This window comes from Acyrthosiphon pisum, chromosome X (assembly GCF_005508785.2).
Source record: "Acyrthosiphon pisum isolate AL4f chromosome X, pea_aphid_22Mar2018_4r6ur, whole genome shotgun sequence".
Lineage (NCBI taxonomy): Eukaryota > Metazoa > Arthropoda > Insecta > Hemiptera > Aphididae > Acyrthosiphon > Acyrthosiphon pisum.
Genome location: NC_042493.1, coordinates 100,974,628 through 100,989,085, shown reverse-complemented (window position 1 = coordinate 100,989,085; position 14,458 = coordinate 100,974,628). Strand labels below are relative to the sequence as shown.

General features: G+C 27.4%; 1 protein-coding gene across 1 annotated transcript; it reads right to left on the bottom strand.

The window, feature by feature from the left end:
• Positions 1-3,156: 3,156 nt before the first annotated feature.
• On the bottom strand, positions 3,157-8,239 carry LOC100162854 (protein will die slowly). Its single transcript, XM_001946517.5, has 8 exons — positions 8,136-8,239; positions 7,978-8,074; positions 7,029-7,192; positions 4,699-4,788; positions 4,473-4,612; positions 4,166-4,397; positions 4,008-4,095; positions 3,157-3,297 (listed from the first exon to the last, which is right to left on the bottom strand). The coding sequence occupies exons 1-8, from the start codon at positions 8,175-8,177 to the stop codon at positions 3,197-3,199; spliced, it is 954 nt and encodes a 317-aa protein (XP_001946552.2). The 5' UTR covers positions 8,178-8,239; the 3' UTR covers positions 3,157-3,196.
• Positions 8,240-14,458: the final 6,219 nt, after the last annotated feature.

Genomic DNA, 14,458 nt, shown 5'->3' with positions numbered 1-14,458 from the left:
TAATATATCATATCATATAATATTTAGGTATCTATCTAATTGTTTTTTCTTGATTTATGCAGATATTTTCAAATTATTTTGTTGTTAAAACATTTTTCTATTAAATTTAAGCTTCATCATAAAAATGTATACATCATGACTCATCGTATTAAATATTTATGTTAAAATTTATGTTAAACTGCGCTGCACTGAGCCACAGAATATTATCAATAATAATATAATCTCTATAAAACGAATATTTTTATATAGGTATTTCATATTATAGGTAATATCATAATAAAGCTATGTAAGTAAAATAAAACTATAATTTGTATTCGGGAAAGATTATTTTTTCCCTGGTGGAATTGATATACATAATCCCCTAGTATAAAAAGGTCTGGCGGAATCGATAAATCCCTAAAAAAAAAAGTAATACAAGATTCCTAACAGGTTTTGTGTCAATAGTAAAATATTGTATAGTGAAGGATTAAAAATGTCAAACAAGATTTTACGTAATAAGTATAAGTAGTTCATTCTTTAACCAAAATGTCTAAAAAAAAATATACATAAACACAGTTTTATTATTTATATTTTAAAATGTAAGTTTTGACAAAATCTGATATTTCAACGAAGAATAACGATTTTAGTTATTTTTTTGTGATTTAAAAAATTTTATTCACGGGTAATTGAAACGTATAAATAGTGTATAGTTATATTTTATCCACGTAAATAACATTTTTAAATGCAAAATTCAATTCAACCAACTGTATGACTATTAAAATAACTAACCTTCTTCAGTCAGAATCGTTCTTTGTATTAAAATACCAAAACAATGATATACATAATATAATATAATTCAAATATTGGATTTACATTTAACATACCCACCACTTACATGCCACGATAGTGACCCACCCATACGACACCTATGTATCTATGTACTGCAGAACGGTGCCAACTTTTGCTCACCTTTATTTTTAATTTTTAATGTAGTGACTTTTGTTAAAATATGGTTATAATTTTATAAACTATAAAACTTCTGTAAATGTTGATAAAACATGAAATAAAAAAGTTATGTACTCACATGTTATACTTATATTATATTAAACAATAAATAATGTAATTAATCCTAAAAACAAAGGTTTTTTGTGGAAATTAATTAATATAATATTCTATTAGGTACCTACGCCTACCACACAATAAACAGCAATATTACCCTATCCGAATTTTTTAGCTTATCGGCCGCTGATTAAGAAATCATAAGTTGCATGTGACCGATTGATAGTGTAGAATGTAGGTTATAAATTGTTATCACTGTTACCTATACGTTATAATATTTTTTAAATAATGTTACCTGCAAGTATGTTTTTCATTGTGGGGGAGTAAGGGATTAAGAGGACATACCAACCGCATATGTCGTGTTCATAAATAATAAATTAATTTGAATTAATGTCATGTAACTGATTATTAAATAAATCATAATTATAATCGTTTATTATATTAGTTGTGTATACTGAAGAAAAATATTTATTTTATTGTATCATCCATATTATTAGCAGAAACATTGTCTAAAAATACTGAGAAAGTTAAATATTAGAATGATTAGATCTCAAACAATTAATATACTTCTTGAAGAACTTTGAGTTTATATTAATATTATTTTAAATTTTTGATAAATGATTTAAATGAATTTGAGAAGAAAGTTGTTAACAGTTACTTCGTAAATTATAAAAAAATTATATAATCTGAATAAGAATATTAGTAAGCTTATATTTTTTATGCACCTTTTTTTTAAATTTAATAAAATTTCTCAAAATAGGATTGGACCAATATATATTATGTAAATTATAATGATTTAATTTAATTTTAGGAACAAACATCTCAAATGAATGGCTTAGAGTTTCATTCAATTTAAGAACCGCCAGAATGATGTTAAGATTGGTCAAATTAGACATTAAATCAATGTTATTTAAAAATAAAATAACATCATTAAAGTTATATGCATTAATTTTAAAAACAACTGGACATGATGTTTTTGAAAGAAATTCAGGGGTAGATATGGAAATAATAAAGTCTAATGGTGGGTGATAAGAATCGATTAACTAACTAGACGTATGCAATCTACTCAATAATTAGTGAAAATTAAATCTAAGATATCATTACAAATATTAAAGATATTATTAACTTGTTTTAAATGCAAATAATTAATACATTAACTTATTATTATATTATTATAATAAACAAATAATAATAATTCAACTTAACCGGCTATCGTATTAATAATAACAATATAAATATAATATAAAATATCTATATAATACTACTATACAGTCCAGCAAATGTCTCAATTTTTTTTTTTTTTGAAATAAATTTTTTTAATGATGGAAATATTACTTAAAATGATAAGAATTTAGTTTATTTTAGTAAATAATTTAATAATATTATAAATTTCATAAAAATAACTAATTTTTGAAATATTAGAAATAATTATAAGTGGTATACATGAACATAAAATACCATTTTGAGTTAAATTTATTTTGTTTTTAAAACTATGTATTGTAAGTTTCAAAACCATTGTAAAAAAATCAGGAAAAATACTTTACATTTTATAAAAGTACAAAATAATTTACATGTAAATAAAAAGTTTCTAAAAAAATATACGAACTACAATATATTTATATGGTAAATTTTAAAATTGAATTATTACTTGTATATATTGTTAATATACAAATTATGTACTTGTGTATATATTCATTGACAGTTTTGATTTTTCAAATTATTAATAGTGAATAAATAGTGTTATTACATACAAACTTAAGTGAAATTAAATTGAAAAACTTAAATTAAAATCATACTACAGTAGATATAACCATTTAAATTGTTCATGCATTTAGTATTACAATTCTTGTATTTCACCTTATACCTATGATAAACAGTCATATTTATTATTTTGTACACATTTTTTGAATAGGTACCATTTAGTATGGTGCAAACTATTTTTTAAAATAATACAATTCTATGTTTATTTTTTTTGTAAACTTTATTTAATTTTTGAGCAAGAAAACAAGACAAAATACTAAAATGAATGATTTAACTATAACTATTACTGTTAGTAATTTATAGTTGAATACAATGAAAATAAGACAAAAGGCAGGAGAATATAACCATTCTCTTTATACAAATTATACAAAGTAATATTCAAGTTCTAAATTAAACTTTAATTATCACTTTTCCATAGTTTTATTGTCTTGTCATTTTCTAAGGCTGCTGAAGCAATTATATTTGCTGTTGGATGACATGAAGTACACAAAACTACATCTGAAAATCAATAACAAGTTATATAGTGTTTACTGGTTCTATACTTAATGTTTATTTAACCCTCTCCATTACAGCAGAAGCTAATTATGACTTTCACCACTTACTAATAAACTGTTCAGCTAACACTCTCTTTCATAAGATTGAATTAAAAATACCTTTTTCTCTGTCTCTGTCTTACAAGCACATAACATACCAAATTTACGTTTAGGACGTTATTTGTGCATTGTTTGTTTAAAGATTAGAGTGCATCAAACTATTATGAAACTTAATAGTAAGAACTGGAAGTGAGTCAAACCTAAAAGTATGGTCTCAAACTAAACCTTTTAATAGCACGTTGAACCAAATCAATCATTTTGTTTAGTAGTTAGTACTGAACTGGAGGTTATGTTATGATTGTTTTTGTTTTTATCACATGAGACCTAAGAGTCAACATATTATATGAATCTAAGTAATTTACCATATTAAATAATAATATTTTTCAAAAATGAATATAAATGTTTTCTTTGTTAATTAAACTTCTCTTATAAAGATAGTTTTTGTTTTTTAGAAAAGAGAAAATCAAAAATTTTTAAAATTAGTGTTCTTAAGAAACAACAGTCTAGGACCTAAATATAATAATATATCCATTGGCAAAACTTAAATAGTACAGGGCAAAAACTATATATTACCGTACAAACAATAAGTTAAATATGAATATAAAATAAATTTACCTGTATGTGCTTCTAATTTCTGTACAATTTCTTTTGATTGTAAATTCCAAATATATATCATATTATCTTCAGATCCAGAAACTATCCACTACAATTATATAAACAAACAAAATAAGCATATGGTACTAAATAGTTAATAATTAACATGTAACACTTGCCTTTCCACCTGTCACAGAAAAATTTGCGAATATACAAAATTTCTCGTTTTTATGGCCAACATAGGTTTTTAGACATTTGCCTTTCTCATAATCCCATAATTTAAGTGTATTATCAAGATTACTAGCCAAGATGTATTTCCCATTAGGTGAGAATTTTACAAATGAAAGGGGTGTATTTTCATTGTCGATGAGTGTTTTTAAACATTGACCACTGGCAGTATCCCAAACACGACTAAAATAAAAACAAGCCGTATAGAAGTATAAAATGCATATAAATGAACTAAGGAATTATTTTTTTTTAAATTACCATAAGCCATCGTAACTACAAGAAATCACAAGGGATCCATCTCTATTAAAATTAACAGCACTAACTGGATCAGAATGGGCAGAGAGTGTTTTCAGACACTTGCCACTTTTTACTTCCCAAATTCTTACACTTTGATCATACTAAAGAAATAAACAAATTATATAAAACAATAATAGGTGTTTAAAAATAAAATTACAATTATTGTTACTAAATATTTAAAACTTACAGATCCAGAAGCTATCAGATTTGATTGTGGATTAAAATTACAACAAAAAACATAGTCACTATGGCCTTTAAGTGTCATGACACATTTTGACTAAAAAAATAAAATAATAATCAAGTGGTTTATTAAATTTAATTAAAAGCATTTTAATTGTTTAAGTCTTTTCAATTCTAATTTGTTATTAAATAATGAAATAAAATACATATTTTTGTATAGAACTAATTAAAATATAAAGACAATTATTTTTAGATAATAAATAATATACATAGTGATTCACCATACAAGCTCACCCCCTTTTTTCTTCAATAACTTAGTTATTCAAAATCTGATTTTTCAATTACTGAATATTAAATTGAATTTAAGACTATATTTTAAATTCTTGAGATTTGTTGTACTACTTAAGGAGTGTTTTGTAGAGATACAAACTTCTGTTTTTCAAATGAGAATACCCCTATTCAACTATAAATTATACAGGAGATCATTTTTCTGAAATTTTTTACGTATTAGAATCAAATTTTGTACTAGTAGTTTTTGAGTTATTTAACTTTGTGCTCTAAGGATAAAATGTCCATGGTAATGGGTTTATAAGTTATTATAATTTGTGAAAATTGCCCAAGTATAATAAATTCTATATTCAATTTTACTTCTATCTCATAATTATGTATATATATTTTAAGGACTGTTATCCTTAAAACAAACATTTTATTAACTCAGAAACTACTCATTCAAATTTTGAATTAGGAACATCATAATTAAAAAAAAAAAAAATCCACTAAATAATTTACAGTAAAAAAATAGGGTTCTCATTTGAAAAACAGAAGTTTGTATCGCCACAGGACAATCCTTAAGTGTTACAAAAAAATATGACAATTTGAAAATGTGGTCTTTGTGTATATTTAAAAATTCAAAAAATTAGAACTTGAATAAATTCATTATTAAAGGAAAAACTAGAGGTGAGCGTGCTTGTTAAATGATTAAACAAGAAGATTTGTGATTTTTTTCAAAATCATTTTATTGCAACACTTTGAAAAAAAAAGTAATTATTAATCTATCCAAATGTTCTTGGAAAGTATTGGTGTTTAATCTTGTAGTTGTATGTATTATATTTTTTTTTAGTTTTGGTGTTTTTAAAATATTAATCAATTAATAATTACACAAACTACTATAATAATATTTGAGGAAAATTGGATAATTGAAATATTTAGATAATTTATTTAGTTAGATAAAACGAATAGGTACTGAACTAAATCTTATAAAAATAATATATTTTTATTCCATTCTAATTTTATCACTCACTATAGACAGCACACACATTGTGTTGTCTATCATATCATACAAACTTACAATTTAGAAAATTTGGTTTCAGCAGAACCAATATTGGGTTGTTAATTTGATATTAGAGTAAATTAACCTATTATCAATCTTAAAGCTAAAAATATTTTCTTTGTTTGTTCATATATATTTTTTAAAATACTTGGATTTTTCTTTTATAATGAGCATTTTTAAATTGTAATATTTTACATAACTTGTCAAAAAATTATCAAAAAATTGTTATATTAAAAAAAAATCCAATGTACAAAAACTAATAATGTTCATAACTTTAAGATTTTTAACAGGTCAATTCTAGAGATTTTCCGGGTACCCGGCAATTACTCAATGGCCGGGTACTCGATATCATATTTAAGACTCGGTATCCGGCGACTACATTTTTACTCGACTCATATCCAATGGCAAACGCTGATAATCTATTTATAAATATATGCATACCTATAATTAATATAACAGAAAAAATCTAAGGTTCTAGGGTAATGAATTATAATATATTTTGGTACATATTAGAATAACTGAATTGATTTATAATAGCCAATTGATTATAAACAAATCATGCTTTTCTTTTATGAATTACAAAAATAAATCTCGTGTTTACTGTCTAATGTTTGTATATAAATTATATGATAATAACCTGCAATCAAAACCCGTTATAAAATATAAATGATCACTATACAAATATTCTCAGTTATAAGTAATTTTTACTCAGCCAATACTCGATACCCGCTTAGTATATACAATTTTACTCGGCCAGCACTCGGTACTCAGCTTAGTACCAGATTTTCTACTCAGAACATCTCTAGTTAATTCACTTTAATATCAAAGATAACAGCACAAAATTGGTTCTGCTGAATATAATGTTATTTGTTATTTTGAGTGTTTGTTAGAAGCATATAGCACATGCAGATGTGATGTTATCTTGAAAATAAATAAATAGTGAAACATCTAATACCATTGATAAATAGTTTATTTAATTAGATATTTACTATAAAATAAATTCTTACCGAACTTAATTCCCAAACTTTTAATGTCTTATCATCAGAGGCAGATACTAAAAGACGACTATCTGATGACCAACTAACATCACTGATTCCTAACTTGTGTCCAGCAATAGACTTTTCATACTTTCCATCATAAGCACCCCAAATTTTAATCAATTTATCAGCAGCTATAAACAATAATTAAAATATTGAATAGGTCAAATATTATAACATAATCAAAATTATTTAATATACAAAGTACAATTAAAAATGAGTTCATTTGAGTACATTTCAAAAATATTCATCATGAAACTAAATAAAATAAACATATATTTAAAAAATACAAAATTTTAATGAAAAGTAAGATTTTGAGAGTTGTCTATTATCAGTCTGCAAAAAAATTTTGCTTTTACAATTTTTTTTTTTTTTTTTTAGTGCTTTATACTATTTACAAACCATACTACATCTTTTATCACACCGTTTCACTGATCACCACAATATTAGTGAAAAAATAATAACATCTATTATTATTACCTTATGTCAAAAGAGTTATGATATCCAACATGGTAATTATTTCCATAAAAATGATAATATCTGCAGTATGTAATTTAGTAATTTATTAATATCGGATATTAGTTTGTATATAATTATAATTATACATTCACTGTAATAATTTCTAAATATATTAGGAATTATTATTTGAAAAAGTAATGAATGTTAAAGAGATAAAATATAATATGTACTATAATTAACAATCTGCAATCGAGTTCCTATAACGCCTAAACAATTTTACATGTATATAATGCAAATTATATTGTATAGTTTGTTTATAGTGTGTACAGAGAGCATATTATTAAGTATAAAGTTTCTTAGAATATACAAGTCAACCCTTTAGGGAAATAATATAGATAATTGAATACAAAACACACAGATAATACAGACTCAAATATAAAATTAAAGAAAGAAAACTCACATGAGCTCGCAAGCCATTCACCATTAGGACTGAACTTCACTGATGACACGGCCATGGTGTGACCAGACATTGTAAATTTTAATGAGTAATTTGGTTTCTAAAATGTCAACATTTTTTAAAAGTTTCTGAAGATAAAAATCGTATAAAAACACTATTACCACATTGCTGGAGGATTTTTCTCGATCTCTGACTGGCTGCATATTTTGGCCTATTGAGGATGTAGGGCTGCTTGCAAATAGTGACCAGTTCTTTCGAAGGTTTCTTTCTTAGAATTTCTTATTTATTGTATTATCTGAAAACCGAATGAACAAATCAATGCATCAAACAGTATAATATAATAGTCTGGTTTTGGTTAGGTGTCGTGTTTGTTTAGATTCGTAGAACGTCCTATAAACACTGAGTTTTTATCACTATCATCCAATCGTTGCAGCTCATCGTTATCCATTGGCGATGCCATCCTTAGAAAAAAATTCGAATAAACCATTTGATCCATGATAAATATTTATTTTTTATCAGTTTATCCTCGACGAGCACGGTCTTAGAAGATAAGGTCGGACAACTTCTCACCCTCCCGCCTATTACGATATTTTCGCTTAAGAGTGTGCAATAGTAAAAGTGTTACGTATACAACGCTCCAGAGATGGCGTTGTGCGCCGTATCGCCGCCGTCGCGGCTGGACGTAACCACGCCCATTGCCTCCGTGGCTAGACCTACGCGGCGTACTCGCAGGAGAGGCGCATTATTATTTCACGAACAGTCTAGTTGAGCGGGTCCATACAATATTGACATTGATCAGTGCGTAAATTGTCACCCGTGTATTTCTAATATACGTATTCGCCGCGCGTTCGATCCTCGCTAGACTTACTTTTTAATGAAACTTTTTTTTACTTTTTACTTAATCAATATGTCATCAATACATAAATTACAACAAATTTAACCCGATGGCTTGATTTACATTTGTAACCTAATTACACATAAAATAATAAGATTAAATACATATTTTAGTAACCATGTTGCGTCTTTTACGTTTTTACTTTAGGTACCTAACCTGAAGTACTTTTCGTACGATAGTACGATTATTCTCCTATATACGTATCCATTAGTAATGTTTTAAATAGGTATGTAGTTGATATTAATAAATCAGTTAATCATGAATACATTATTGTAAAAACGTGTAGGTATGAGTTTATCAATGCATTTATTAAAACCATAAATGTAATATATAACAAACAATTTTGTACAATGTATACATATTGTTCATTTTAATATAGATAATTTATTATTTTTGTTTTTTATTCTTTATATTGTTAAGTATATGAGCCGGTTCTTTAATATCGGTAACCAAAAGTCTCTTTCCATACTGCGGGTTCACAATTTCCGGTAGTAAACATTCTTTGTAGAAACTGTAAAAATGTAATGAAATAATAATATTTAAGATTTATGTAGATATAATATAATATAACATATTAAGTCAAGACAAATAAACAAAAATACAATACACATAGACGTAACATGTGTACCTATTGTATATTAATTGTATTTTTATTTATTTGTACATTTTATTATTAACCAAATACAATTATAATATTATATTTTGTCAAACAAAAACACTGATACTTGATAGTGTTTACTAAATATTATTACAATATTATAGTTTTTTACTATTGTTATACAGTATACACATTACACTAATTATACTTACACCTCAAGTTTGCTAACCATTTTATTCGACCAAAATGATTCATCGTATTCAATAATTTGAACTTTAGACCAATTTTCAGTATATACTACAAAATAACAAAATGTTCTTTTTGAGACGTGCATTTGCCCTTGAATGTGATAGTAGTAATTATGTTCTTTTTTCAGTTCCATTTCATTTTCATTTTGAATACGACAAAATGTTATCTAACAATTTATATTATATTTAAACATTTAGCACATATGCCATTATTTGGATTTTTATAATTAAATTTTAATTTTTTATTCATGACGGCTTCAATAAAACTGGAACTGTATTTAGCTTTGAATGGACACTTTATTTCTACGACATAATCAGTTCCCACAAGACCAGGCATTCGGGGTTATTTTTATGGACTATATTATTATATTATTTTTTCAACCATATAAACTCAGTTTATTAAACTAGTTGGTTTATAATAAACTAGCTGGTTTATATAGCCGAAGGTAATTTTAAACTTGTATAATACTATAATGCCATAACCTCAAAAAAGTCTGCAGAGCAGCGCTCAATTGTTTAGCGACCAAATTTTAAAATGGATTTTCCTCACTAAGCGGAATGCTGATAATGTATAGTTGTCCGACCTTATATTCTAAGACCGTGTCGACGAGAAATATTCAAATATCACAAACTTTACTGAATATCACGATTAATGATATACAGGTTGCCCATGGGCATCAGATAAGGCGAGCATGAAAATACTGTCAAAAATTAACCAGTAGCGCTCCAAGCGACAGCATTACAATTAAACGATAATAGATATAATATATATATTTTGTAAAATTATATAGTTATACTATATAACAATATAGTTCTAAATTTCGATACATATGGTTGAGTGTTGACATCAAGCGCTAGTAGTTAATTTTTTCAACTGTTTAATGCAGTCACTTTGTAAATTAATCTAAAATCCGTATATTATCGGCCGATGTGCAATCTGTACCTATATCTTTAATCGTGCTGAATAGTAAACAGGACTTAGAAGACCTTTTTAGAAAATATCATCTTAAATATTATATAACAATTATCACTGATTATAAATACTAGTATTATACATACATATATTATACATCGCTAAATAAATTTAGTATACACGGACTACGGACTGTTCCCTAAAAACTGAAAATTAACTCAAAAGAGGTAAAATCCTACTGCCGGCGGTCGCATGGAAAATTATTAATTTAATGATTCAGTGAAATTTAAGAGATCAATCATGGGCACGGACTGACATAGATAGACTGGCAACGAATGCCTAATCACCGGCCCGCTTAAGATTATGAGATGTGGTTTGTGCGGGGGGAAATGGGGTGAGTGCGAATCTAGCGCTACTCAAGGTAGTATATTCGTCCATCTGGCATCTAGTTTATACCATAGATATACCTAAGTTTAGTTTATAGGTCTATGATTTATACGATGAATATAGGTAGTACTAGAGTCGCACTTGTCCCATCCCCCCCAACCTCACTACACAAGACTACTCAATACCTTAAGTGGCTCGGTTTCCCGTCGTCCACTCTCCTGGTATTTTCCAGTCCATTGTATCTTAGTTCGTGAAAAGTTAGTTAGTTAGACGACTAAAAAGTAAAGTTACAAATCTTAATGAATTAATAATTCAAAGTATTAGAAAAAAAGTTTTGATTGCAGATAATGTACATGACACGTTATTAGATCTTAGAAGAATTTGAAGGCACGTCCAAAGAAATATTTAGAAATCAGATTAAGAACCAAAATAAGAAGGCAACTGGTCAGAGATATAGTGATGAGTTAAAAAAATGTGCACTTACTTTAAATTACTATTCCCCAAAAACATATAAATATTGTAGGTTGGTAAAAAATAATTTAATTAGATATATTAGTTTAATTAGTTTATAAATTTCGAAATGTTGAGATTATATAATTAAAATTCAACGGAAGTTGAAAAAAAATCCCTCATTAGGAAAAAAAATCAGTAGCATTAATCTGGGGGTTGACTAAATATAAATTATTTATAAAATTAATTATATATTAGAAATAAAATTAATATTGTATATTATTACGTTAAAAATTGTTTTATACTCAGATTTCAGAAGTAGTTATCCCATGCTTATAGTATTTGTGTGGCCGTGTGGGCCACGGACTTGTAACAGCCGCATCGCCGTCCACATCAAGTACATTCCCAGTAATAGTGCGAATACAATACTCTCCGGCAGAATATATAAATTCTGCCGACAAACTTAAATATTATAAATATTATAATTTGTTTTTATAAGTGTAATAAATAGTTATTAACTTAATTAAATTGTTTCAATACTTATTATTTAAATCCATAACACTTCCAATCTGTATCAACGATGTGTACGTACATTCGTCGTAAAAGAAGCGTGGAGCGACCAAACGGTGACAGCAACCGGTTACTAAATAAAATTTGGTGCCAGTTGTGGGGTAATAATTCGTCAAACGAAGAATTTTGAAAATATTAAAATATTAAAAATACATAGACACAATTTCTTTTTATACGCATTTAAAATTCGAATTTTGACAAAATTTAATTATTCAATTATTTTGTAATTAAAATGTATAAAATGTTCAACTTTTATAGTTGAGGATTGACAATTTAAAACAAGGATCCACGTAAATATGTTATATATAAATGACTAGTAATATCATAGGCTAACCGTTTTCGCTCAGAATTTTTTTCTTATACAATGATATTATATCATTGAATTCACCATCCATTGCAGTGACCCACTTGTAACCCACTGTACAGCAGAGTGACATCCACTCACCTTTTTTACTTTAAACTTCCCAGAGTTCCAACTAGATTTACTTTCTACCAGAATATATGCAGAAGTAGAAATTCCAAGTATAAAGTGATATCCCAAAAGCATCATCAGACAGACTAAAAAAAAAAACACATAATTGTAAAATCAATACATTCACTGCTCAGCACCGCTCGGAATCTAAAATGTTATACAAAGTTCCACGTTCCACAAATTAAAAAAAAAAAGTATTCTTTTAGGCCATTTATTCGTTTTTCATGATCATTTGATGCTAACATTTTGATTTAAAAACATACTTTAAAGTAATCATGGCATGCCATGCAGTCGTATATTGAACAGGCCCTCCAGTATTTAAAGAAATACTGTGTTAATAATAATGATAATAATATTATTAATAATAAAACAAGTTTTTTGCTTTGTACCTATGGATAATACATACAAATAATTCATCTTGGTGGAAGCAAAAACTGCTATAAGACGATACAGGATTTGAAATGTTTTAAATATTGTACCCATAATATAATATTCTATATGTTTTAATTTAATTCTTCCCATTTTTCGGTCCTTTTTGCAAAGTAGCACTGGAAGTTGTTCTCATACAATCTACATATTTAACTAGATTAAAAATTAAAATTTTCTACACTTTTTATCTTAATTTTTAAAGCAAAATCACTGGCACAAATAGCGTGAACATAGAGCCCCTAAACTATGCCAAGTCCTCGTTGTGTAATTACATTAAGTAAATGTTATTTTTTTCAAGAATTTCGGAACTAAACCCAAGAAGAATTACTGAAATTTTTTTTTTCCTTTTTGTGACACAATATTTCTGATAGGTAGTACCATTGATCATACGTCATAATCAGTGGTGAAGAAACAAAAGCTAATAGAATATTTGTTTTTCTTTAGGAAATCTGGTAAAAAGAGTATTATCTAATGTATGTGATACTCTCTCCACTGCACGGAAAAGCATTGAACCATTTACATGATTTTGTTGATCACATTTCTAAAGAAAGATACTAACAAATATAGTGCAACACAATATTCTAATACATCAAGTATACGGTCAATCGCATAATGCAAAATACCATCTATTCATTAATCATTTGTTTATTAATGTTTGGTTGCCATTGAAATCTTTGAACTTTAAATTCTTATAAAAGAAATCGTGCTTTTAATATTTTTAAATGCACGGCTAGGCTCGGTCGTAGAGAGCCAACTCCTGTATGCTTCTCCTGTCTGATCAGCTGCGGTTAGCTCCACGGCTAAAGCCAAAACCATCATGAGGAGACCACAGAGAGCCAACGCATTGCGGACTATAAGTGCCTACAGAACGGTGTCGGACGAAGCAGCCTTCCTCCTCGCTGATATGCCTCCTGTTGAAATTCTAGCAGAGGAAAGAGCTAGAATCAAAGCAAGATTAGCCGAAAACCCCCCATCATATGCTCTCCCCTAACCAAACACAGGATCAAAAAAAAAGGATAGGAAGACCACCATCAGAGATTGGTAATCGGGATGGTCAAACACGTTGAAGGCTTCTTGGATAAGACGCCTCATCCCGGACATCAAGAGATGGAAGAACCGAATGACCCCGACAGTCCACGATAATGAGTTAGCGGCTGTCGATCACGCGAAAATAGCAAACAAAAGTAATGTTATTATAATATGTGTTAAATTTATTAAATTTATTATAATTATTTATCCGTATTTTAAGTGGGTATAGACGATGTATTATTGTCTCCTATGACCTTCCGCCACCTAGTAGTAGTTTTCTCTATGTGTTATAATAAATAAGAAAAAAACAAAACTATGAGAAAATAATATTTGGAATCATAATAAATTCCAGAATATCCGATTATAAATAATTATGCTCCTTACCATCATACTCAAAAGTACACGCAGTATATTATTAATTATATTAAGAGGACGCCCCACCCGGCATTTGTTGTCTCCGTCTTACGATGCATAACCTAGCACATTTACGCTC